Raw genomic sequence first — 26,438 nt, 5'->3', positions numbered from 1 at the left:
TTTAGGGATGTCGCTCGTCAGACGCGCCTTCAACGCCCAGGCGGCAGCTGCGCTGAGAGCGTTCCGATCCGTTCCTCCGTCGGAGAAATACCAGAGAGTGGGACTCCCGCGCACAGTTCTGCAAAGACACGGAGGAAAACCAGAGAGGATCCCTACGTTAAACACGGCAGGAGCTTGTGGAGAAAAGTGAAAAAGCTTACAGCACCTGGTATTCTCAGGCGGTCTCCCATCCAAGTACTAACCAGGCCCGACCCTGCTTAGCTTCCGAGATCAGACGAGATCGGGCGTGTTCAGGGTGGTATGGCCGTAAGCTGTCCAAGGTACCACGCATGGGCCTTTTAGGGATGTCGCTCGTCAGACGCGCCTTCAACGCCCAGGCGGCAGCTGCGCTGAGAGCGTTCCGATCCGTCGGAGAAATACCAGAGAGTGGGACTCCCGCGCACAGTTCTGCAAAGACACGGAGGAAAACCAGAGAGGATCCCTACGTTAAACACGGCAGGAGCTTGTGGAGAAAAGTGAAAAAGCTTACAGCACCTGGTATTCCCAGGCGGTCTCCCATCCAAGTACTAACCAGGCCCGACCCTGCTTAGCTTCCGAGATCAGACGAGATCGGGCGTGTTCAGGGTGGTATGGCCGTAAGCTGTCCAAGGTACCACGCATGGGCCTTTTAGGGATGTCGCTCGTCAGACGCGCCTTCAACGCCCAGGCGGCAGCTGCGCTGAGAGCGTTCCGATCCGTTCCTCCGTCGGAGAAATACCAGAGAGTGGCACTCCCGCGCACAGTTCTGCAAAGACACGGAGTAGAACGAGAGAGGATCCCTACGTTAAACACGGCAGGAGTTTGTGGAGAAAAGTGAAAAAGCTTACAGCACCTGGTATTCCCAGGCGGTCTCCCATCCAAGTACTAACCAGGCCCGACCCTGCTTAGCTTCCGAGATCAGACGAGATCGGGCGTGTTCAGGGTGGTATGGCCGTAAGCTGTCCAAGGTACCACGCATGGGCCTTTTAGGGATGTCGCTCGTCAGACGCGCCTTCAACGCCCAGGCGGCAGCTGCGCTGAGAGCGTTCCGATCCGTTCCTCCGTCGGAGAAATACCAGAGAGTGGGACTCCCGCGCACAGTTCTGCAAAGACACGGAGTAGAACGAGAGAGGATCCCTACGTTAAACACGGCAGGAGCTTGTGGAGAAAAGTGAAAAAGCTTACAGCACCTGGTATTCCCAGGCGGTCTCCCATCCAAGTACTAACCAGGCCCGACCCTGCTTAGCTTCCGAGATCAGACGAGATCGGGCGTGTTCAGGGTGGTATGGCCGTAAGCTGTCCGAGGTACCACGCATGGGCCTTTTAGGGATGTCGCTCGTCAGACGCGCCTTCAACGCCCAGGCGGCAGCTGCGCTGAGAGCGTTCCGATCCGTTCCTCCGTCGGAGAAATACCAGAGAGTGGGACTCCCGCGCACAGTTCTGCAAAGACACGGAGGAAAACCAGAGAGGATCCCTACGTTAAACACGGCAGGAGCTTGTGGAGAAAAGTGAAAAAGCTTACAGCACCTGGTATTCCCAGGCGGTCTCCCATCCAAGTACTAACCAGGCCCGACCCTGCTTAGCTTCCGAGATCAGACGAGATCGGGCGTGTTCAGGGTGGTATGGCCGTAAGCTGCCCAAGGTACCACGCATGGGCCTTTTAGGGATGTCGCTCGTCAGACGCGCCTTCAACGCCCAGGCGGCAGCTGCGCTGAGAGCGTTCCGATCCGTCGGAGAAATACCAGATAGTGGGACTCCCGCGCACAGTTCTGCAAAGACACGGAGTAGAACGAGAGAGGATCCCTACGTTAAACACGGCAGGAGCTTGTGGAGAAAAGTGAAAAAGCTTACAGCACCTGGTATTCCCAGGCGGTCTCCCATCCAAGTACTAACCAGGCCCGATCCTGCTTAGCTTCCGAGATCAGACGAGATCGGGCGTGTTCAGGGTGGTATGGCCGTAAGCTGTCCACGGTACCACGCATGGGCCTTTTAGGGATGTCGCTCGTCAGACGCGCCTTCAACGCCCAGGCGGCAGCTGCGCTGAGAGCGTTCCGATCCGTTCCTCCGTCGGAGAAATACCAGAGAGTGGGACTCCCGCGCACAGTTCTGCAAAGACACGGAGGAAAACCAGAGAGGATCCCTACGTTAAACACGGCAGGAGCTTGTGGAGAAAAGTGAAAAAGCTTACAGCACCTGGTATTCCCAGGCGGTCTCCCATCCAAGTACTAACCAGGCCCGACCCTGCTTAGCTTCCGAGATCAGACAAGATCGGGCGTGTTCAGGGTGGTATGGCCGTAAGCTGCCCAAGCTACCACGCATGGGCCTTTTAGGGATGTCGCTCGTCAGACGCGCCTTCAACGCCCAGGCGGCAGCTGCGCTGAGAGCGTTCCGATCCGTCGGAGAAATACCAGAGAGTGGGACTCCCGCGCACAGTTCTGCAAAGACACGGAGTAAAACGAGAGAGGATCCCTACGTTAAACACGGCAGGAGCTTGTGGAGAAAAGTGAAAAAGCTTACAGCACCTGGTATTCCCAGGCGGTCTCCCATCCAAGTACTAACCAGGCCCGACCCTGCTTAGCTTCCGAGATCAGACGTGCTCAGGCACATGTTCACGTTCACCTGAATTTGTAATACTTGATTGATGTGTCATAGCAATCATGGTGAGAGATTGTGTTTGAGTTGTTATTACAGGTGTGTTACTGGTTTGTGAATTAGTGACACTGCACTTTGGGATTTGTCCTTGTGTAGGCAGGTCCTATAACTTTGGCACAAAAGGTTCTGCCTCAACATCATGTATGTTCTTTTCCAGTTGTACTTTCTCAAAATATGACGTCATGCCATTTGACACTTTAGATAAATGACTCCTTACGCTGGATCCTCTTGAAGCTCCAAGCACCTGCACTTTGGCCATAATAGCGGCAATATCTGCTTCCAGTTTCAGCTGCTCCTTTTTTCTCCTCAGCAACTCCTCCTGTTCTTCCAAAGCACGTTTATCTTTCAGCAGTTCTTGTCTTAAAACAAGAGCAGCTACTTCAGCCTCAGCTTTAATGCGTGCAGATGAAATACTTTACACTCTAGAGCTTGATCTAGAAGAACTTTGTTTGCTCCTCCTGCTGCTTCCAACATTTCACTGTTACCTGGTTGTATTTCTTCCTGTATGTCAGATGTTGCCTTAATGTTTGACTGCTGGGAGGGAATGTCATGCTGAGTCTCAGTTTGGGGAATTTCCTCCTTTGATTCAACAGGTGCCTTTTCAGGTGAGATGGAAGAAATGTCTGTATTTGCAGCAGTTGGTAAATCCGCAGCCACATGAACAGTTTTCAAAGAGTTTCTTTCAGTTTCAAAAAGCCATTGTTTCACATCTTCCATGAAATCTGTGTTGCATTTTGTTATGCATGTAAACCAGTTACTCTGGGTTTCCTGTTCCTCTTTGGGAAGCAATCTAACTGATTCATGTGTTGCTTTTGCATTTTCATACAGTTGAATCAGTTTCTCCAAATTGAATTTCACATCCTTTGCATTTTTTTCATGAGCTCATTTATTTCATGTGTGAGTCCTTTTAGGGTTTTCACAATTGAATTTCGTTCCTTTTGAAGAGTTTCAATTTTGCAAGCCAACACCTTACTTGTAAGCTTGACCGTTCTCCTCTCCTCCATTTCATTATCCACATCATTACTCATTTTGACATTTTCCAACGTGCACGCTCATCAGAGATACACAGCAACTGCAACATAAACGCCACTACATAAATAGATCTCATTCAAGACACCCATCAGCTCAACATTTGTCAACAATGCGAACTTTAAACTCAAAGCACGACAGCCACAGTGTCACAAACAATCCAGCCAAAGCGTCACAATCCAAACAGTCCAAAACCTCCGCCGATCTCGGCAAATCAAGCGCGTGCAACACAAGCCAAAATCAACAGTCCCCAATGGACAAGCGGCAGCACATCCAAACTGTGTTCAAACTTTCAACAAACACACAGAAGGAATCCACAAACATACCGCTTCTCATGGCTGTGATGCGCCGCTGTTACAAGCGAGGTTTTTCCGCCACAGTCAGCTGTGGCCTTTTCTCTCCATGCCGGTGAGGGGAATCAGCTGATCATCCATTGTCAATACAGTCCAAACTCTGAGATCCAAGGTGTCCGTAGATGCGGATATTTTCTGTTGACTAAATGTAGCAACTACTTTTCAAAAAAGGTCGCTAAGAGACTTAGTAGGCTCCTATATGTGACACGTCCATACAAAACCATCCTGAAGTCCAGATGACGTTTTACTGATGTTTTATTGAAAAAATACACAAAAATGAAAGAGTCTGACAATCAGCTGTTGCACAAAAAATGTACAAAAAATGCAATCTGACTGTGAAAATAAAGTGACGAACAGACGATGGTAATGATAGTAATGATGGTGACGATGGTGACGGTCAACAGAAAATATCAGAGCTCTACCAACTCCCTTCGTCCAAAACTCCCGCCACCACCTAGGTGAACAGGTTAAATAATAGGAAACCACACCCATGTGTCAAGCAACGTAAGTGACGCAATACGTGATGCCCACGTCAATATATAAACAGAAATAACAACATATTTTGGCTCCTACAACAATCCTGGCTTCTCTCCATTGGTTCCCTGTTGGATTTAGACATGATTTTAAGATTTTACAGATCGCTTTTAAAGCATGTCTGGGTTTGACCTCAAGCTACACAACAAAAATGTTGATCCCATATGAGCCAGTTCACAGCCTTAGATCCTCGGGTTGGGCCCCTCTGTCTGTTCCAAAGGAGGAGATAAGGCTCACATAATCAATGGCGTCTTTTAAATCACTTCTTAAAACCCTGCTGTGTTTCTGCATTTTTTGTCTTCTTGTTTGAACTTACCTGAATTTTGTCTTGCTTTTGTTTTGGCCTAACTGTTTGGTTTTCTGTTGTTATATTGTTATATATTCTGTTGTTATCTGAGTATCCTGCTTTTTCTTTGTCTGTCAAAACACATTGTTTTTAAATGTGCTATATAACTAAAGTTATTATTATTATTATTATTGTTGTTGTTGTTATTATTAACCTTGAAGCCCCCAGTGCACATATTAGATTAGATTTTTTCTTTACACTGAGCATGGACTTAACAGATAAGTAGTAGACATCTTGGGTCCGTTTCACAAAGCAGGTTCAACAAACTCTGAGTCTAATCCTGAACTCTGAGTTGATCTACTCTGAGATAGGAAACTCTGAGTTTCTGGTTCCAGAACAGCTGATTTGAGTCAGTTTAATCAACTTGGAGTAGTTTCACCTGGAGTTAAGCGCGTGCACCACAACTGTAAAAAGCTAGCATCAATGGAGCCCCAATCCAACGAGTCACCATGGCAATGGGGAAGAGGAGGGCTGTATTTTTCACCCCACTGGAACTAGAGATCTTAATGCGCTCATACCGTGAGTTTGAACATGTTTTCAGAAAGAAGTACAACACTGCTGCAGCTGCAAAAGAGAGGGAGAGGTTTAAATGTAGTCCTTTGCAATCGCAATAATATTACAGGGGAAAACTGCTTGAATGGTAGCCTATGATGCAGCTTAGGATGAAATACAAAAGCATTGTTCAAACAGGTAAGACCTCGGCATAATCTCATGGGGGTACCTCATTTTGATCATGTTTTACATTGTAAAGTAAATATTAAGTGGCTGTTTGACTGTGCAGTTGTTTTATCCCCAACATAATGCGGGTTTCACACACATAAACGTCTTCTCATCTATATCATGTTCTGTTAAATAATTAAACCTATTTAAACTAACACGGACTTCTACTCAGCCAACAGAAAGAGGGCAGATGTCCGTAAAATGGGTGGTGGCCCAGCACCGCCCCCCTTACGGAGGCAGAGGAGCTGGCCCTAAGCCAGAATTTAGGAAGGCCAGTGGCTGAGGGAATCCCTGGAGGGAGCTCATCCTCTGAGCCCACCCCCCAAGACACAAGTGCCTTTATAAAATGTAATATGCCTAGGCCTATATATCTTTTTTTTTTAGCCTATTCATACAAATATTTATTTCCCTTTCATGTCTTTTTTTTTCTTTTTTCCCAACAGATTCTGATGGTGCTATCTGCCTGTTGGAGCCCCCTCACGCCACAACAGACCTTGTAACTGTAAGTAGGCAATACTCCAAAGATTTTGCCAAATGGTAGTTTAAGTATACTGAAACATACCACTCATCTAGGATGAAGAGGACGAGGAAACTATGTCTACTGCCTTTACAGAGGGGGATCCAGAAAGGCCTATAAAGGTAACATCTTGATATGTTACTGATAAATCTCTTCCCATTCACATTTCTTACCATTCTGGTGGAGTATAGAGTGTGACATTTAGCCTACACTGTAGAACAATAGAAGTATTAACACATTCTCATCCTTTTTAACAGAGCATGGCTGGGCAGCAGCAGGAGGGTCCCTCAACCTCCACTGCACAGATTGACACAGTGAGATAGACGTTCAGTAAACACCAGAGGTTAATTATGTGGAATTCATGTGCAACTGTATAATTTAATGTCCTCCTTATGTATTCTCACTTACCAGTAAAAGAAGTTAACAGAATTCACTTGCTGAAAAAAATACAGAAAACGGATAAAGAAATGTTATACTTGGACCACCAGATTAGGAGGGTAGATCTGGAAATTGAAATACTGGAGCACAAGTTAGAGGTGGGTGCATGGTCACAGGTGAATTATGTTAATTATGTTAACTATTGGAACGTTAACTAAACTAGCTTTTGTATTTGTAGGAAATAAAGAAGACAAAATGAAATGTGTATTATGCCTTTATTTGACTGCTGTGGTGGTGGTGGTGGTGATTGATGGTGACTTAAACTCTAAAGTGATTATGGCATATGGTGTCTCTGACTGCTCTGCTGTCCCGGATAGATGGCAGCTGGATGGGTAAAAGCCGTTTCAGGGCGAGGCACACTTCTCTGACCGCCCTGCATACAGTTGCCTTACTCAAGTGCTCAGCATCTCCGACATTGTACAAAAAACTTCCGTTTGCAAAGAAACACAGCGCAACACACAATATCTGCTGGGATGTGAGAGCATGACTACAACTGGTAATGGTACAAATGTAAGGACGGTTTAGGTTGTGTATGTAGATGGACTGTGACGTGAAACGGTACCGCTCAAAAAGATAATTGTCTGGAAATGCTGGAACATCTATGCGCGGTCTGATAACCATCTCCTGACGAATATTTAATTCTCTGCGCAGTAATGCTGCACCTTCATCCACGGGATTGTAATCAAAAGGACATGCAATGTTAGTGAAAAAAGTCACCACCTACTGTGCTTAATGGACTGACTCTGATTTTTTTAAATGATTTTTTAAATGACAGATGGCAGAACTAGGCTACGCCAAAACTCGCCTGCTGACTGAATGAATGAGGAAATCAAATGGAGTGTGTGGCTCTGAAAGAGGGTGGAGACAGAGAGAAACTCGATGTTCATTGAGAAAAACCTGGTCCCGACCAGGTTAGGTTCATAGAGTCTGTTACTACGGTAACTGACTGACAGCTTAAGTTACCTCTCTCTCTGAAACAGGCTAGAGTTATCCCTCTTTCTCTGGTTTGAGTTACCTCCCTTTTTGAAACGGAAAACTCAGAGTTTCCCTCATTTCAGGGTTAACAGACTCTGAGTTTTCATTAAATCTGCTTTGTGAAACGGACCCCTTGTGTCCAACAGTTAAACTTCTGAAATGAAATATATTTACATGTTTATATATCCTGGAATTTTTAATGAGGGAGAAAGAGGAATATATGTCATTTTAAGGATTTTAACAAGATAATTTAACTTTTTTGTGGAAAACCGTATCAGACACTAATTATTATTCAAAGTAGAGTATTTTGTATACATTCAAAAACATGTTGGGAGGAGATCTTTAAGTAGTATTAATGTAATATGTGTCAGATACAGTTACAATCATGGGCCAATTGCAAAATTGAAATATTGTTTCTTACAATAGATAACTTTAGCAACTCAGGTAAAATAAAGTAGAGACATTGCTGTTCTGTTTATTTCCTTCCAAAACTTTTCTTTTCATGTATTTCCTTTGGAATAAAACTGAAAACAACTCTCTTCTGTGCAGGCAATATCTGTGTCTGATTTGAATAGTTCTTCATGCGTGCCTGAATGTTATCCACTAAATTGAACATCAACTAAAACACTTTCTGTGCTGCTGGTCAAACTGAGTGTAGCCATGAATCCACATATCATCACTATATTTGCAGAAAACAAACAACAAACATCTCACTCATGCAAATGTCAAGTTAAATTTTCTGAATGTTTTTTTCCAGTAAGCGGACATAATGTTGGAATGACAATTTGGTTTTTAAAAATAGTATTTAATTTATTAAGTTTTATTTTCTGATGTGTGTTGAGCAACAAGAAACAGAATGCAAGAAGGGTACTGAGATACCAGACATACTACATGCTAGACAATAGCACTGTATCAGTCTGCCACTGTGTAAAGTTAAGACAATTGGTGGCATTTCCATATCTAATGTAACATTTTCGAAAAATTTGATGGCTTTATTAGGATTTCTGTGTCCTTGCAGTGATGATGTCCTTCCAGCAGAGGGAGTGTTGCTACTGTAAATGGACTGCCCTGTTACCATGCTGAGTGAGGCATAATAAAGACTGAAATTGAGAAGACATGACAAATTTCCTGGTGTGTATCCATTATTTATATTGTTTTATCTTATAATTGGCTGGTAATATATAAACAACAATAGCCTAAAGGTCATGAAATCACATGCGATCTTAACCCTGACCTAAACTGAACCTCACAAGTCTTCTGAATGAACAGTGTTGTCCCAACTTAATGGGCCAAATTTGTAGTTTTTTGTAAACAATTTTTAATGTAGCCATGTCATTGTGCCTGGTTAAAATTTTGGCTCAGAGCAAGACACTTTTGGTCTTTAACTGTCTAGATTTCCATTAGATGTCACATTGTTAGTCATGGTACCCAGAAGATGATTCCTTATTATAGCACTGTGGTGACCCCCCGACTTTTCTTCTTTACATTTAGCCCTCAAGCTTAGAATACCTATACTTTATGTTCAAATTTAGGTTCATTGCTCTATGTTAGAATACTGGAATATCTCTTATCATATGGAATGCATAAAATATGTCAAATAATAATGTTAGAAATGTTCTAGCAGAAAATGTTGCATTTAGCTGGGAATTTCTCAGTTTCTTCCAATGTCAACATCTGTCCCCTACTTTTCTGCCCTTATAATCCGTCCTCCATCTCTCCTCCCCTTCTCCTCCACCTACAACCCCCCCAACCCCCCTTTCTCTACTCTACTTTCTTCCCAAAGAGCAACTTCCTTTCACATCGAAGAATGGAGGAAAGGAGTGAGGAGTCATTGGCTTTCTCTGTCAGGGTCTTCACTCTGCAGGAGGAGATGATGGCTGAAGAGGCGCACATGGACACACATGAGGAGGTAAGGCAGGAGGTTACAGATGCGACACTCATGTACAGTTTTACAGAATTGTGACTTGATAAAATGTGTTTCTAGTAAATTTGTATTAGTGTTAGTCTAATCTGATTTCATCTAATCTATGCTTTTTAAACTGCTCAGGCCTAATTCTGATCTGTTCTGCTTTAATGCAATTCAATCAGGTAGGTGCACAAATTCATATCAGAAAACAGAAGATAACAAAACTAAAATAGTCTGTCTGCTGTTGGCTGGGACCTGATTTCTGATCTGACCATAGTCCCTTATATCAGAGTTGACAGTGCTAATTTCTCCTTGACAAACCTGTATCAGGTTAAAAACTGGACCAGTTGCATAAATAATTCCTATTCTATTTGTCAGATGACGAATTTAACAAGTAAATTCAAACATCAGATTTTCCACCTAATCCTGACTGCTCACAGTTGTGTGCATTTAAACATATTTATGATACTTTTATTGCATTGTTGTTGTGTTTTGTGCTTTAATGTACAGTATATGTGTGTTGTTGTGTATTTGTGTTTTGTGCAGTCCCATATGGATTTTATTGTTGAGTTTTATGTATTTTAAAGGCCCATCGAGGGACAGGCATTACAAACTAGCTTAGGCTATGGATGCTGTGGTATGTGACATTAGTTTATGCTATATACTTCTGTCCCTATACAAATAAACATAAAATAAAATATTTTAGTTTAGTATTATTTGCACAATAATAAAACACACAATGCATTAAAGGACTAAAAAAATGATTGTGCTGGTGAGATTTAAAAATACATAAGATTTTATAAAGACACCAAAAAAGGAAAAAAAATAAAATAAAACAAAATTGAAAATTAAATGTTATCAATGAAGAAAAAAAACTTAAAGTCACTTAAAGCGTTGATATTCCTGGTTTCATACTGCGGAGCAGATTCTCCAGTATTTACTCTCAAACCAAGTTTCTATCTCATAATGATTCTGTGGTTTACTCTTGTAGCTAATGTTCTGGAAATCTTGCAATTAACAGCATGTTGAACTATTGTTTGTGGAATAGCTTGAACATAATAGAGCATGTCACTCTTTAAGTCTGCTTTAAGTAGACTTAAAGAGTCTATTTAAAGCAGACTTAAAGTGACTCAGTGGAGACTTGGTGTCCACTGGGATGGACTACATACTTCAAAGCAATTTTCAAGAGTCAGGTAACTGATTTTCATGTCGTGCTGAAATGACTGGAAGCTCATGGATGCTTAGAGTGGTAAAAAAAAAAAACAGCAGCATGGTTTGTAAAATGATTAGCTGTCATGTAATGCATATATGATTTGTAGTAACTAGGCTAAAACATTCAAACCACTGGTACGATCCATTAAGGTCCATGTTCTTTTGTCAATGATGCCGGACCCAAGAACAAACTGACAGAATTGTGGTGATTGTGACAACTCCCATCTATTCTGTTGCAGGAAAAGAACACATTTTTCCAGTTAATTTCTCCTTTCTAATGTTGTTTTTTTTTTTCAAGGAATGTAATTAAAATAATAGCATGGCTTAAAGGGACATACCATGGTTTGTTTGACTGACAGGTGACAACAATGAGGGTTTAAATTTCTTGCACCTACACAAATGAGATCCTATCAGATCTGATCTAATCTTGTTTTAGCTGAAACGCTCTGGTCTGGTTGTGTTTATGAAGGAGGTGCAGGTCCATGCGGAGGTGAGCAGAGAGCAGCAGATCAGTGTGTGCAGACAGAGAGAAGAACAGGAGCTCACACTGCTCCTTACTACAGGACTGGAGGCTCAGTGGCTAACTGTGCAGGATGGTGAGTACTGTTGTTGGGTAGTTGTGTTGGGACACCACTTGTCCATCATGTGCTGAAGTTAAACATTCAAGTATCCCAGAATACCACTGCTGTTTCAGGGCAGATACCTGTCTGTACATCTTATTTGGATATAGTTTAGTGTCTTTTGTGTAGTGTGTACAGGCCTGTTTGTGTTGTAACACTGTTTTTTATGCTTCCTTCTTGGTTCAGTCTGTCTTGAAACTGAGAATTTCCTGCACAGAAATGACCACAGATACTGAAAAACAATGACACTTCTTCGTTAGTTCTCAGATAGTGGCTCATAGAAGCTGCAATAATAAACCCATATTTTCAAAATGCTGGACAGACAAGACTGATGATTTTTTATTAATAGATACTTACAAATAGTTGAACCAAAAATGTTTGTGTTGATGTAAATTTGTTCTGCGTGACTCTACAGGCACAAAACTCATCTTGTTGGAAGCATGACTGTGCTCAGTAAATCTTAAGGTAACCTTCTGATTAGAACTTGCTCTTTCTTTTGTAGAAGTGGACTTTTTTCACTGTCTGAATTAAATGGAACCTTGGGGGCGTCAAAAACATTAAGAATCATCATAGATTTTTAGATTTTTTATTTGCACACATATACAACAGGATAAAGTCCAGATAATAGAAATAAATCTTAAACCATATCTGTGGAAGTGTGTCTGCGTTTTTGTGTTCAGCTCAGGCTCTGACTAAACTCAGAGCTCACCAGAGATTCCAGTTCCAGTCAAGTCCTTTTTTCTCTTGTCTCTGTATGTTTATGAAGCAGATTCATAAAGCTCTGTTGAAACATTTTCAACTCACACGGATGCATATTCGTGTCAATTTGTGCCACCCGGGTGAATTTGCATCTACTTGCACCTTTACATTGACTTTGTATCCAATCATGCCACATCTGAAATTCACTGCACATTCTGTCTGAACACACAATCAAAAGAAAAAAAAACTGAGGAAAAAAATAACAAACAAATACAACATAATTTAGCAAAATACAAATGACAATAAGAAACACAAAATGAACAGAAGAGTCCACCAGCCAGCAGACACTAATCCTCTAAAAACAAAGAAGTACATATATGAAAAAAAAAATAACGTCATGAATTAAATGTGATGACTATCTCTTTTTCAAATTTTCAAAAGATAGCAAGATCTTGATAATGTGTACTTTGGCATTCCATGCTGGCCATGATTGTTTTTGTAAGAAGGTAGATGAAGATGATTGACCTGTCTGTTGTTATAATAATTAATTTGAGTATTAAATTTGAAAATGTTGCCAAAAGATGATAGTAGAGAGAGTGGCAAGGGCATATATTTATTCACATAAACATACAAATCTGATGAATGTTTTCTGAATAGGGGATAAACACCTCCTTAGTACCATAAATACTGTATTAAATGTGATGACAATTAGATCAATAGTTGCTAATATCTTGTCTAGACTCCTTTTCAAATGTGTTTGTGATTTGTTGTGTTTTTTAGGGAACAGAGCATCAGTCTTCCAGTTCACTGTTTCCAAGGAGATGGACTGTTGCCAGGTCGGAGCTCAGTCCTTCCTGGTCACTGTCGGCCAGCTGAGTCTTCTGCTGCAGTTTAAAACTCCAGCTGGTCTGTACATTATATGCTAAAATATATTCTGCTTATCATCCAGGTCAATGGGTTAGTGTGTCAGGAGTTTAAATACGTAGAAACATTTTTCCCCTTTGACTCTGCAGATATGAAGAACTTCCAGCGGTTATTGAGGAGAGGGAGCGATGAAAAGACTGAAGGCTGCAAAGAAGGACGCGAGAGTGGAAGCAAGGATACAGAGAGAAGCCAAACACCCTCTAGGAGACATCCCTCTATGCTTGAAACAAGGATTGAAAATGCCCCTACACAGTGCTACCAGGTATGCAACTCCATCATTCTGACTGTTGTTACAAACACATCTGAATGAAAGCAGAAGAAATGCAAATTGTTGCACATATTGTTTATGTGTGCAGTTTCATAGCTGTCTGTCCCAGCAGCAGAGCCTGCTTCAGGACTACCAGAGGACTGCCACTTACCAGAGAGCCATTTTGGCCAATGAGACCGACTTCAGAGACAAGGTGACAACACATGTCCTCATGGTTTTTGATGGAGATGGTGGCCTTAAAGGGGACATATTCTGCTTTTTGTGATTTTCTGTTATTTATATACTGTTATGATGTCAAATGTTTAACATGGTCAAAGTTCCAAAACTTGAGGCAAGGTATGTAGAAATGCTCCCTGGAAGTTAAAAGACAGGGCTTCAACCTGCTCTGAACGCTTCGTTTATGATGTTTTTTTCTATTTTGCTCACAAGCTGAGCCTGGTCTCCAGAATAAAACGTTGGCATTGTATGTCTCTGCAAACCACAGATATGTTGAATATGTTCATTTCAACATCTGTAATACAGAGCATATTAACATTTCAACAATACGTATCATATCGACATTTCTGAAGTGACGCACTTCACATGACATCTATATAAGCTGACTGGATTTCTTATTAGGAGGTGGAGGGGTTCGTGGATGACTTGTAATGTTGTTGGCAGAAAGTTGGAAATCAGCAAAGAGTCAGCACAGAGCATGGTTTGAGACCACCTCGCCATTTTTATTTTATTTTTTATTTTAACCCTAACCAAGTGTTTTTTGTGCCTAAACCTAACCAGACCTTAATCACCGTGTCACACCATAAAATATGATTATTATTTAACAGTGACTATTGTGATACTGCGCGTTGAAAAATGATGTTAAAGGGGTACCCCGTGCGTTAAAAAGTGACGCCATGAGGTCCTGACCAAGCTTTGATATGTGACGAGTTGGGAGTGAGAGCGTGTTGAGATGTATTTGTTTATGTAGCTGGAAGCTAACCAATCAGAACAGAGTGGACTCATTGGGAGGGGGCGCTTAAAGAAACAGGTGCAAAAACGGCCTGTTTTAGACAGAGACTGAACTGAGGGGCTGCATAAAGGGTCAGTATGAGTTGACTGTAAATCATGCAAAGATATTCCCATAGAGCCCCCAATTAAAAATATAGACCTGGAAATGTGCAGAATATCGCCCCTTGGTGTACAGTAACAGTATTTTATTGCAATTTAATGCTTTTTCTTCATTTTAATAGTACAAAACTATTAATAATATGTTTAAAAAAACATACTGACACCATTTTGACTGCAAACAGGGATGACTGAATGTGATTTAATTTGGACTTTAATAACAACAGGAATTTAATGACCCCTCATGTGCAATATGATGGCTGTCTTTCTAGGGCAAACCCCTGGATCTAGTGCAATAATTGTATTTATTCTAGTGCAATAAGTACACTTATTCTAGTGCAGTAATTACATTGTATTTATTTATTTTGCTTACATTTTAGAACCTGTATTGTTGGATATGGTTGTTTGTTTTCTGAGGTTGTTTTGTCTCTCTGTCTTTTAATGCACTGATCAGGAGTAGCACTCCTAATTTTGTTGTATTCTGTTCAATGATAATAAAGGCTTTCTATCTCTCTACTTTCTTTACTTTCTAACTTGACTATGAGCTGGAAGGAAATTTGGGGGTTTCAGGGCAATGGCACAAAATAAGGGAGTGTATATATATATATATATATATATATATATATATATATACTGTATATTGTTTGTATTTTAACATTTTCTTAATTTATATTGTAAAGCACGCCTGACTATGTCTCCCTCTTTCTTTCTGTGTCTGTAGGTGGTTCTGGATGTGTGTTGTGGTTCTGGTATTCTGTCTTTCTTTGCAGTCCAGGCAGGAGCCACCAGAGTGTATGCTGTTGAATCCAACCCCATGGCCAAGTACACACAGGTCGGTACATTTAAATCCTCCTTCTTCCATCTTTGTTGTTTATATTATCAGATTTAAACAGAGTGTGAGTTCAACCACGCACATAGGTTTTAAAACTTTAAAACTGTTCTTACTTTCTGAGGAAATGAAACCAGAGTGTCAGAGAGTTTGAAAAGTTATGTAATGTGTGTGTTGGCCTTGCTAAAGCCTAAAGAAAAACCGCATCAATGCACCAGATAGCACACACACACACACACATAGAGTACATACATCACATGCAGAGCGTGGCATTCTGGGGAGTTAATGGGTTGCGGCAACATCTGGCCCAGAGTTCAGCAGGATAGGGGCTGCAGGGAGATGCTGATGCACACAGTACAGAGGTTAGACCGATATCTTGGGGTAATTTGATTAGATGATAGATATCATGATATTTAAACGAAAGTTGTCATTAGAACTACTTTCTGGAGAAAGAGCCCCATAGAAACTGTGAACACTGATTATTATCCAGAGCAACCATAATGGTGTTTCTGGAAAAACAAGTTACTGTTGAATATTTCAAATGTAATTTTTAGATGGTGTGAGTACCAAATCAGTCATTAGGGAGAGCATTTCCTTGATGAATTCCGATTCATATAACAGATCAGGAAAGGTTTAAACCAACCCTGAAGTCTACTCAAGTTTATCACCCCAAAAGCACAAGCTGGCCTTAAAGGTTCTTACGTTTTGTACAACATACAAGAAAAAATAGACACATAATACCTTCCAATAGGAAAAAAGGGGTAAGAAATAGAATAAGAGGCTTTTTTTTTTTATCAAGGTGTTTAGTTTAGACAATGATTCTATGAGGTGAGATTACTGTCAAGATTTGAAACATTAAAACTAAGATTTTAAAGTTGTTTTTGAGAGTATAAACTAAGGTTGTAAAACTGAAAAATAGGATTTAAACATTTGAAATTAAGATTTAATGTTTCAGATCTTCACAGTAGTCTCACATCATATGATTTTATTATTAATAGAAATGAAAGCGTCATGTATACACAGCTGCTGAATAGGTTTGGCGGGTTGCTACTTTACCTTTTCAAAAGACGTTTGTTGAGAGGTTTAATGCCTTCTACACATCCAGTGTATGTGTCATGGTCCTGTCGGGGGAAATGGTTGAACAGGGTATTATTCATAGTCATGCAGCAGATGTTGTCTGTCTCCTGTGCAGATCCTGGTCCAGAGCAACCGTCTGTCTGAGCGGATCTGTGTCCTAGAGGGGGAGATAGAGGAGATCAGCTGCCCTGACATGGTGGATGTCATTGTCTCTGAGCCCATGGGTTACATGCTGCTAAATGAGAGAGTCATGGAGAGCTTCTTGTATGCCAGGAAATGGCTCAAGCCCAATGGTAAGCACACAGTACTGTCCACATTTTATTACTACTATGAATAGAGCTATAAAATAATATTTTGTGGTATAAGTATTATTTTTCTTCAACTCACAAGTCATATGACTTTACTAGACATAATCAGAAAAAGACTTGCAACTGCCCTTTGACTTTAAAATTAAGGATTGACTTAACTTGTCAAAAATATTTAATTTAGCATTTTGGTTCATATAAAGATGTCAATGAGTCAGTTATTGCTCAGTTTAACAATTACAGAGCTAAAGGATGCGTTGTAAGTACCAACTTGATATTCAATCTGTACATAAGAAAAGAAAAAGGAAAAAGCAGAACAGTAATGACAACAAGTTAAACTGAGAGGGAAATAAGGGAAAAAAAGAAAAAGAAGAAAAAAAAGGAGAAAAAGCAACAAAGAATCTAGATTATCACACCCCATCACTCTAACCCACCAAAGTTCCCTGTGTATTTTCACTCATTCACATTCTTTCATATTTGCATGATACTGTGAAAAGTTGTGTATAGAAAATGTAGTTTGTCTTCTCATCTTCTTAAACTGCAAGGTGTTAATTAAGTCAACCAGCCACATCTTAATGGTTTGGATACTAGTTTTATTCCAGTGTGTAAGGATTAGTTTTTGTTTTTTTGTTTTTTTTCCGTAGTCAGGGCATAAGAAAGAAAAAGCTTCTGGGCTGAAGTCAGATTCATTGTTGATTAAAATGAGCCAAGAATGATAAGTAAAGAAAATTTTTCTTCCCATTTCAGTCTGAAGCTATCTGAGGGAGGAGAATCCTCTGTTAGCAGGAGGTTATATATATATTTTTCACAAGTAGACCTTGTTTTAAGACATCATTCTATAACTGAACTTGTTTTAGTTTCAAAGGCTATGATTGACTTTGCTTGGATTTAAGCCCTTCTAATCTGACTTCTAATCAACTCTTCAGCTTCCTGACAACAGATATACTTTGAATCAATCTGACACCAGTCAAGAGGGAAAGGTGTGTTTGTCAGTGTGTCAGTGTTAACCAGCAGGTTAACGACTTGTTTAAAGCATGAAACACAAAGTTTAGGACTTGGACTTGATTTAGGACTCAATGTCTGTGACTTAGGACCTGATTCTGGACTTCATAGCCAAGGTTTGAGACTTACTTGTGACTTGCAAAACAATGGGTCCCATGCAAGAATATTTTCATGTTCTTCTCCTAAATCTCTCTTACTTTTTTCTGTGAGGTTTGCTTGTACAAGTGTTCTAAGTCCAATTCAACACAAACTTGTTGTAAATTGCACATTTGAGCCCAGTGAATGTCACTTGTTCACAAAGAGGTGAGTGTTCCTGAGATTTCATCATTAGCATCATCGGCTACTCTAAAACTGATAATAATCATATAAGGTGACCTTTTGTTCTAAAAGAGTAAAAAGTAGACCAAAACATATCATATTTAGCAGTGCCAATATTAGAAAATATTAATTGACATGAAATTAGATGCAAAAAAATGTCTTTCTAAAGCAAAGGGCTCCATGACTAATATGAGAGGCGGTCATGTGACTGTCACACATATTAGAGGAGAGAATATTATAGCCTCTAGTAAGTGATGAGATAGTGTCAGCTACAACACAAGATGATAATGGATAGAGACCTGCAGAAAGACCCTGAGGTCACACTGGTCTTGAGCACTTGTAAATTTCATTGGTACCTCAGAGAAAATTCAAATTATGAGGAAAATGGTGAATGCCACAAATTCTCTTGAATAAGTTGTACATGCCACGTAAGAACAAATTTCCTCTTAAGGGGTTCTTGAAAGAGGCCCAGTGACTCACCTCTGGCTGCAACTAACTACTCTCATAGTTTATGTGGCTCTCACTTAATCTCTGTCATCTCCGTCTCTCTTGTTTAGTCACCGTCTCACTATTTCTCTCTCTCTCCAGGTCTGATATTTCCCTCCTATGGAGATATTCATCTGGCTCCCTTCAGTGACGAACAGCTCTACTTTGAACACCACGCACGAGCCAGTTTCTGGTCTCTCTCTCTCATGCACACACACACACACACACACGCACATACACACGCACACACGCCCACACACACCCACACACACACACACATACACACAAGCACGCACAGGCATAAATCCATGCATGAGGACACAAACACACTGGCTCCCTTTCTCTTTCCCTCTCTGTCTCACACACGCACACACACATGTTCTCGGTGCTTGACCTCAGTCAGGCATGTTTCCTGTTGGGTGTAAAACGGTCGGGTTCAGTCCAGTCCTGACTCATGCAAGCCAACACAGTTTGACTGATATGGGCTTTTGTAGGCCGATGTGTTTGGGATGAAGCTGATATTTTGAACTAAAAGTAAATATATATATATTTTAAATATGTTGTTCTTTGAAACACCATGGTGGGGCATTAAAACTTGAACATTGTATCCTTATCAATAATATAGTAATAATAATAACAAGAAAATTTCACAAAGAGTAATATCAGTGGAAGTTAAGGGAAGATAATTACATTATTGATCCCATATATCAATATATACTAATAATTCATCTGGCTGAAACATAACATCACTGCTGTGGCATAAAAATGTTGTTTGTTAACATCATGGAGTGTATAGAATCGATTATTGAGATCTACTAAAATAGACTTTTATTTCAGATTGACAACCACACATTTTTGGATTTACATACAATTAGTTTATAGTTAAAGTGGTTGATGTATTCTGAGCTGCCATTGTGGCTGGTGAACAAAAAACATGGTATTCAAGAGAAAACTAAAAGATATAGCACAAAACCACAAAGAATGGATTTATAAGAATAGACTATGTCCAACTATTTAATTTTACATGAGTTTCTACAGCCAACTCAGAGAACACTTCCATGATGTTAAACTGACAATTTCTTGATAAGTATGCAGACTTTCAGTCTTGTCAAGGCACAAAAATAACGAGTACAGCAATACTATATTTAACGAATATTATATTAATTTCCATAAAAACAAATTCCATGTACTTTACATAGCCAATAGCAGTGGCAGCACATCTAACAGCTGTTCTACCCAGTTCAGCTTGAGTCTTGGGCACAGAGAAAAGAAAAGGGGAGACATCAGAGCAAACCAAAATCCATAAACTAGAGCCATAAACATACAACATGCAAGATAGAAGCAGCTGCACAATGGCCATGTGTGTAAATGTAATGTGTAATATGTAAACATCAGCCACATCTGTGCAGGTAGCAAGATAACAATCCAGCAATAGCAACAACAGTTTTAATTTTAGTTTATTTCACAAGATATTAAAGGACGGGTTCACAATTTTTCAAGTCTGTCTTAAAACAACAGTTAGGAGCCTGAAACAAGTTTTTTCTTGCTGTAATCATTCCTCCTGTTCATACTGACCATTAGAAGATCCCTTCATAATGCACTTACAATGTAAGTGATGGGGGACAAAATCCACAGTCCTCCTTCTGTACAACAAATGTATTTAAAAATTTATCTGAAGCTAATATGAAGCTTCAGCCATCCAAATGAGTCAAATCAAGTAGATATCTTTCAACGTTACAGTCTTTTTAGTGCGAAAAGTCCCTCTTTATGTTACTATACTTCCACCGCAGCTTTACAGGGAAATACTGTCCAAGGAAACATAAAGAGGGAATTTGATGCTAAAAATACTGTAAATGTGGCAGATATCCACTTGATATGACTAACTCAGACTGCTGATGCCTCATATAAGCTTCAGATCAACTTTTGAATGCATTTTTGCTCAAAATGACTGTGTGGACACACTGTGGACTTTGGCCCCCATCACTCACATTGAAAGCACATTTTAAGGGGATCTTTTAATATCCAGTATGAACAGGAGGAATGATTACAGCGAGGAAAACCTCTTTCATTGTTCATATGGACACCTGACTGTTGTTTTAAGACACACTTGAAAAATTATGAACCTGTCCTTTAAGGTTTTCTTTGAAGTGGAGACACAAATCAGAGAGGGATCATGGTACTTGTTCTTGTTTCAGGGAAAACTAATTTTTGCAGCATGCAAGGACAACAGTAGTGTAGTGTACACCGGGCCCTGCAATGTATCAACATTTGGCTGTTACACTGTGTTATAGTGATACATAAAACATCAGCAAGTATTGTGAATGCTGTAGATATCCGACCCATAGGAGTAATACATACAGTAGACATAAGATTCATTACGTTCTGTTTTCTGCTCTTTTCTTGTATTTCTTGAAAAATGCAAACAATACAGCCACTGTTGGGGAATTTGTTTTTATGTGTGCACAAGTGTATGCAAGCATACCAGTGTGTGTGTGTGTGTGTGTGTGTGTGCGCGTCTGTGTGTACATGTGGTCTATGCCCTACCACTATGTGGAGGCTAGGCTCAGTCAGCCCTGAGGAATGAAGATAAACTGTAAACTGATGTTTTTTTGTTTTTTTTACCAAAACTGTTTTTGTGATGACACTGTGGGAAGATTTTTCATGAACTTATACATTTATATTAATAACAGCTGCAACACTAAAGGTCTGAAGCTTTACATGCAGACTTGTGCAGTACTAACAAAAAGAATGGAATATGTAATTTATTAATTTGCAAATGCTGCAGAAAAGCAGTCATAATTGGAGAGTGAGTTGTCTGAGAACATACTTGTCAGCTAAAACAATCAGCTCATGAACTACCAGATGTGTCAATCACATATTCAGTGTTGTCTCTTCACTCTCCTCTCCTCAGGCAGCAGAGAAGCTTCTATGGTGTTAACCTGAGTGCTCTGCACAGTCCTGCTGGGGATGAGTTTTTCAGGCAGCCTATAGTGGTATGTGCAGAAAAAAAAACTCCACAGTGTCTTATAGTGTCTTATCATAAATGCATCTTACAGCCAAGCAGTATCCAGTGAATGATTTTAACCTCTAGTGGAGATCTAGAAGTTCCTAAAGATACCTCATATTTTGGGGAAATGTGCGTGATTCATCCTAAACATTTAGTTGGGTTTGGTTGATTTAGTGCAGCATGGCCGTCATCATTTTGGCTTGCTGATTGGTTGACTGCAGAAAGAGGCGTGCAACTGATTGCTCCTAGACAGGTGTCACTCTCAACCACAGTTATACAGTATATCAACCCATAATATTAGTTGTGTCAGGGTCCATCTTTAAGTGCTATTAAATAAATTGTCAGCTAAATGCCCCAAATAGGTGTAGGTAGTGTCAAACATATAACCCTTCTTTTCATTCTTTTCATTCTTTCATATCTTTTCCAGGACACATTTGATATGCAGATCTTGATGGCCAGGTCTGTCAAGCATTGCATCAACTTCATGGAGGCTAAACAAGAAGATTTGCACAGGTTAGATATTATACATAAGCGCTTTAGAAGCATTTTCATACACTCAGTGGTGGAAGAAGTGTTGAGATCTTAAGTAAAAATAAGAATACCAATATTTCAATAATGAAATACTCAATTACATGTAAAAGACCTGCGTTTAAATGAAATTAGGAAGGACAAGTACAGAAGTATTATCAGCAAAATGTATTTAAACAGTGGTGGAAGAAGTATTCAGACTCTTTATTTAAGTAAAAGTACCAATACAGCAATGTAAAAATACTAAAAGTAGTGGTTTGGTCCTTCTGACTGATTATTATTATATATGACATCATTAGATTATTAATACTGAAGCATTAGTGTATAAGCAGCATGTTACTGTTGTAGCTGCTGGAGGTGGAGCTAGTTTCAACTATTTTAAATAGAGTTAGCTAGTTTGAACTACTATATTTATTAAACCATGTGAGAAGTTTAGAGGGAAAATCACAATCTGGTGGAGCTGTTAACAACTCAGACATCTGAAATGTGACCCCGACTACACACTGCTTTTTGTAAGACGTCAAAAGCCAAAAAGGTTGGAAACCACTGGTTTCATCTTTAACAATGTGTTGTATTTTAAAAGCTTGTTAAATTATCCATTGTGTCAAATCTTCATCTGAAAAGTAACTAAAGCTGTCGAGTGGAAGTATGATGTAATACACTGTTAATGTATAGCAGCAAATAGTAAAATGATACAAAAAAGGAAATTATGAGGAAAAGGGAGTGAGGTATATTACTTTACACATGACATACCAATGATTTACAAGTTAAGTAGAAATGCCTCAAGTTTAAAATATCTGTATTTGATCCAGAATGGAGATCCCCTTTGTGTTTACATTGCTCCAGTCTGGTCTAGTCCACGGGCTCGCCTTCTGGTTCGATGTGGCTTACATGGGATCCAAGTAAGAAACACAAAACCCTGACTTCCTTCTTCTTTGAAAGCCTGTATTGACGGTACATTTCATTGTACAATTCACTGAACGATTAATTTCATTTCATTCATTTTATTTATTTTTTAGCAAGAAAAACAGCGGAACAATGTAAAACATTTCCAGCTGTGGGCCTGACTCAGTTCAGAAACTGTTTTCCAGCAAGTTTTCTGCTTTCCCACTGTCAGGACACAAGCAATAAAACAGTATAAAAAGGAGACAAGCAGAGAATGAAAGTTGATAAGTTAGATGAAAAATATTCTTTATATATATATGGGCTGAAAACATACCTATTTTTAAGAAAATAGCAAGAGTAAACACATTTAAATATATACAGACAAGTTACATAGAATTCAAAGAGAACAATAATGATTATTGAGACATTAGTAGTTACAATTTTGGTTCAGAAGAAGGAAATATCTGTGTAAATGTTTGTTTGTAAGAAGGAGGAAGAATTTCTAATGTGATATGTGATTTTATTCCAAATTTTAGTGTATATTCAGAAAAATGATCTTAAACCATAATTATTATTGGGTTCACTTAATTTGTAATAGCTCTGGTTATGGAGTTATGTATTTGCAAAATAGAACAAAGTGAAGAAGGGAGAAGGTGATAATATAATGGCTGTTAGTTTACAGTGACAGGGAAGGGAGGAGGGGGGTGGCGTGGAAGATATAGTAGCAGAGTTTTTAATATATTCGATTTTTTTAATCTAATGATAAAAAGCTAATCCCCACCATTTAAAAACAACTTGCACAGAAATGTGAAGTCATATTAAGACATTCACATCATGCTATATGCCTTTCAAAAGAGATAATATTTGCATTTAGTTTTCTCTATGACTGCTTCAGACACAAGAATCCCACTTCACTGTAAATCAGTGGAGTCAGTGTTGTAATGATGTCATCTCTTTTGCTCCCTGTCTTTCTCTGGAGGTCAACAGTGTGGCTCTCCACAGCTCCCACTGAGCCTCTGACTCGCTGGTATCAGGTCAGGTGTTTGCTTCAGACTCCGCTTTTTGCCAAACAGGGACAAACTCTGTCTGGGACTGTCCTGCTGGCTGCTAACAACAGGTACACCTGAGCTCTCGTCAAGCTTTCGCTTCCAAATGTGTACAAATGGGACAAGAAATTGTCATTTCAGAGTGTTTTTCTGCCAGAAGTAGCTGCTGACATCACCTTTGGTTTTGTATTTTCATTTTATGTTACCATGGCTGCATAATCAAACTATACATCCCACAGAGGCTTTTTTTCAGTCTATAACCTGTGAGTCTATGAAAAAGATCACTAACATTTACCTTTCCACCACTCCAGGCACAGCTATGACATCCACATCACAGTCACAGTCGACCAATCAGGCTTCAGATCTGGAAACATCCTGGACCTCAAGAACCCTTTCTTCAGGTCACCCCTGTTTTCCTCTCTGATACATAAATTAGATTTTATAATTAAGCATTTGATCACAAAGTTACATACAGTATACTGTATCAACAGGTATGCTTTAATGATTTGCTTTAAAGTACTCAGAGACTTCTTCTTTTAATGTTTGAAATACAGACTGTGCCTCTGAGGTCAGGTTCCGGGGCTAGAGACCTCCAGACAGACAGCGACCTGGAGGTCCAGGGCAGGTGGCCTCTCTTCTTCAAGATGCAGGGTGAAGAGAACAGAGGTAAACCTTGAACTGGTGCATGGAAAGCACAAGGACGTCAAAAAGCATGTTACACTGCACAATCAAAACATGCACAGGTTATCAGCTCCAATAGTGCAGAAGAAAGAAATATTTTAAAGGATGATTTTAATGGATTATTTATTTCTTTAAGTAAGCGAGTAAGTAAAATAATTCAATAATTAACTCTATTTGATGAATTTTATGGATTTAACCCTTTCATGCATAGTGGTCACTACAGTGGACAGCTATTCAAAAGCCGTTTTCTTATATATGCATGGGTTTTGATGGTATAGTTGCACATCAGCCACCACAGTGGACGATAGTGTGTCATCCCATACACTGCCATCCATTGGCCAGCCTTTGTAAGTGCAACACAAATTACTCAAAACCAAGATGGCCGCCGGCCGGCCAGAAACACTCAGCAGCTCAGGAATATCTTGCCAATCCTTCTATGGTAGTAGATCATTGCAGGTAAATAAAATTTTGTAATATCAAGTAATGACTAAGGAGTAATACAATTGTTAAAATTTCCAAGTATTGATTGTATGTTGGGAGAAAATGACAATTAATCACCTGTCCACTAAGTTGGACATCATGCATCACTGACAATATTTCAACTACAATTATACTATTACTGCAACTTTGTTGTTCTTGAAAGTACTTCATCTGGAGTACTTTTTTGGCTGTAAATCAATTGATTTATGTTATTAGAATGTAACTTGCAGTTTTGAGGGGGCTAAGGATACTGAGGGAGCTGAGGATACTGAGGATGCTGGGGGGCTGAGGATGCTGAGGATGCTGGGGGGCTGAGGATGCTGAGGGAGATAAGGATGTTGAGGGAGCTGAGGGTGCTGAGGGAATGCCTGGCACCTCAAGAGAATGTCTGGATTAGAAAAGAAATCCATGCATTTCAATTTGACCTTATATATTTTTTTTAAATAAAGTGTATAATGTTAGATAAATGTTGATTATGTTAACTTGATTTCCCTATTTGATGATGACAATGATTATTTTTACTGTCATCTCTTTCATCTCCAAAGGAACCTCATTAGGAATCATCAGATATCACACACCCAAGCTTTGATGGATTTTTTTTTCTTACAAGAAAATTGGGAACTGTCAGATCTTTTGGGCTTTTAAAGCCCTGTTCTGTTGAGAGTCACCAGCAGTTTTCTCTGTGCCTGTATTTCATTGATTTTAATAAAACTTACCCTTCCAAAATTCTTTTAATGTTATTCAGTTCCTCAAGGTTTTAACAATACATGGTAACAGCTGCATGGTTGTAATTGCAGTCTGTGGGCTGTATTTGCCTGAATAATCTCACAGTAGTTACATTTAGAAGTATCAAGAGTTATTACACTGCCATAGGCTACACTACATTTACGGTTGTTCTATGAGGATCCATGAATAAAACAGAAAATTACATATTTACTCTATGTTGTGGGCTTTAAAAAGGTCTAAACTGTAGAAAATGGCAGAAAGAAGATCTATTTTCTGCAGGACATAAATCACTTAAGTGTAAATCAGTTTGGGACAGAAAATCACATGACTGTATAAGATACTACGGTGAAATAATAAAATTTGATGTGTCAACTTCCATTAAAACAAAAGCAATAAATGCACAAATTCCCCCAAAACACCTTTGCATTTTTTGAGGATTTCCTTTCCATCCCAGTCTTTTCACTATATGAAGTCGTTTACAATAGCTATTATTATTAGTAGAGGTTTTCTGAAACTATGATTACTAACTCAGTATTATAATGTCAAAATGTCAATTTTACACATTTAGCACATTGAAATACTTAAAGATCTCCTCCAGACACGTATTAAGACATCTAAAAATACTCTGCTTGGAACGATAATGTGTGTCTGATATGGTTTTCCTCAAAAAAAAAAAAAAAAAAGAATTACCACGTTAAAATCCTTAAAATGACATCCACTCCTTCTCCATCATTAAAAATTCCAGAATCTATA

General features: G+C 39.6%; 1 protein-coding gene, 1 long non-coding RNA gene and 7 other non-coding genes across 9 annotated transcripts; 2 read left to right on the top strand and 7 right to left on the bottom strand.

The window, feature by feature from the left end:
• Positions 1-193: 193 nt before the first annotated feature.
• LOC137177916 (5S ribosomal RNA) lies at positions 194-312 on the bottom strand. Its single transcript, XR_010926531.1, has one exon. It is a non-coding gene; the product is annotated as a 5S ribosomal RNA (ribosomal RNA).
• A 210-nt stretch (positions 313-522) lies between these two features.
• On the bottom strand, positions 523-641 carry LOC137178035 (5S ribosomal RNA). The gene has a single exon (XR_010926645.1). It is a non-coding gene; the product is annotated as a 5S ribosomal RNA (ribosomal RNA).
• Positions 642-859: 218 nt separating this feature from the next.
• Positions 860-978, bottom strand: LOC137177919 (5S ribosomal RNA). The gene has a single exon (XR_010926534.1). It is a non-coding gene; the product is annotated as a 5S ribosomal RNA (ribosomal RNA).
• A 218-nt stretch (positions 979-1,196) lies between these two features.
• LOC137177803 (5S ribosomal RNA) lies at positions 1,197-1,315 on the bottom strand. The gene has a single exon (XR_010926423.1). It is a non-coding gene; the product is annotated as a 5S ribosomal RNA (ribosomal RNA).
• A 218-nt stretch (positions 1,316-1,533) lies between these two features.
• Positions 1,534-1,652, bottom strand: LOC137177686 (5S ribosomal RNA). Its single transcript, XR_010926312.1, has one exon. It is a non-coding gene; the product is annotated as a 5S ribosomal RNA (ribosomal RNA).
• A 210-nt stretch (positions 1,653-1,862) lies between these two features.
• On the bottom strand, positions 1,863-1,981 carry LOC137177983 (5S ribosomal RNA). The gene has a single exon (XR_010926596.1). It is a non-coding gene; the product is annotated as a 5S ribosomal RNA (ribosomal RNA).
• Positions 1,982-2,199: 218 nt separating this feature from the next.
• LOC137177978 (5S ribosomal RNA) lies at positions 2,200-2,318 on the bottom strand. The gene has a single exon (XR_010926592.1). It is a non-coding gene; the product is annotated as a 5S ribosomal RNA (ribosomal RNA).
• Positions 2,319-5,663: 3,345 nt separating this feature from the next.
• LOC137177418 (uncharacterized) lies at positions 5,664-6,824 on the top strand. The gene is made up of 3 exons (XR_010926124.1): positions 5,664-6,291; positions 6,427-6,483; positions 6,581-6,824. It is a non-coding gene; the product is annotated as an uncharacterized lncRNA (long non-coding RNA).
• A 1,780-nt stretch (positions 6,825-8,604) lies between these two features.
• carm1l (coactivator-associated arginine methyltransferase 1, like) lies at positions 8,605-26,022 on the top strand. Its single transcript, XM_067582974.1, has 16 exons — positions 8,605-8,713; positions 9,366-9,491; positions 11,170-11,296; positions 12,800-12,925; positions 13,033-13,205; positions 13,300-13,404; positions 15,037-15,147; positions 16,337-16,514; positions 18,435-18,525; positions 21,244-21,325; positions 21,767-21,852; positions 22,680-22,769; positions 23,732-23,869; positions 24,110-24,199; positions 24,353-24,464; positions 25,505-26,022. The coding sequence occupies exons 1-15, from the start codon at positions 8,699-8,701 to the stop codon at positions 24,363-24,365; spliced, it is 1,551 nt and encodes a 516-aa protein (XP_067439075.1). The 5' UTR covers positions 8,605-8,698; the 3' UTR covers positions 24,366-24,464; positions 25,505-26,022.
• Positions 26,023-26,438: the final 416 nt, after the last annotated feature.

The sequence above is a fragment of the Thunnus thynnus genome, chromosome 24 (genome assembly GCF_963924715.1).
Source record: "Thunnus thynnus chromosome 24, fThuThy2.1, whole genome shotgun sequence".
In the NCBI taxonomy this organism is placed as follows: Eukaryota; Metazoa; Chordata; class Actinopteri; order Scombriformes; family Scombridae; genus Thunnus; species Thunnus thynnus.
This window is presented reverse-complemented; position numbering and strand designations above follow the sequence as displayed.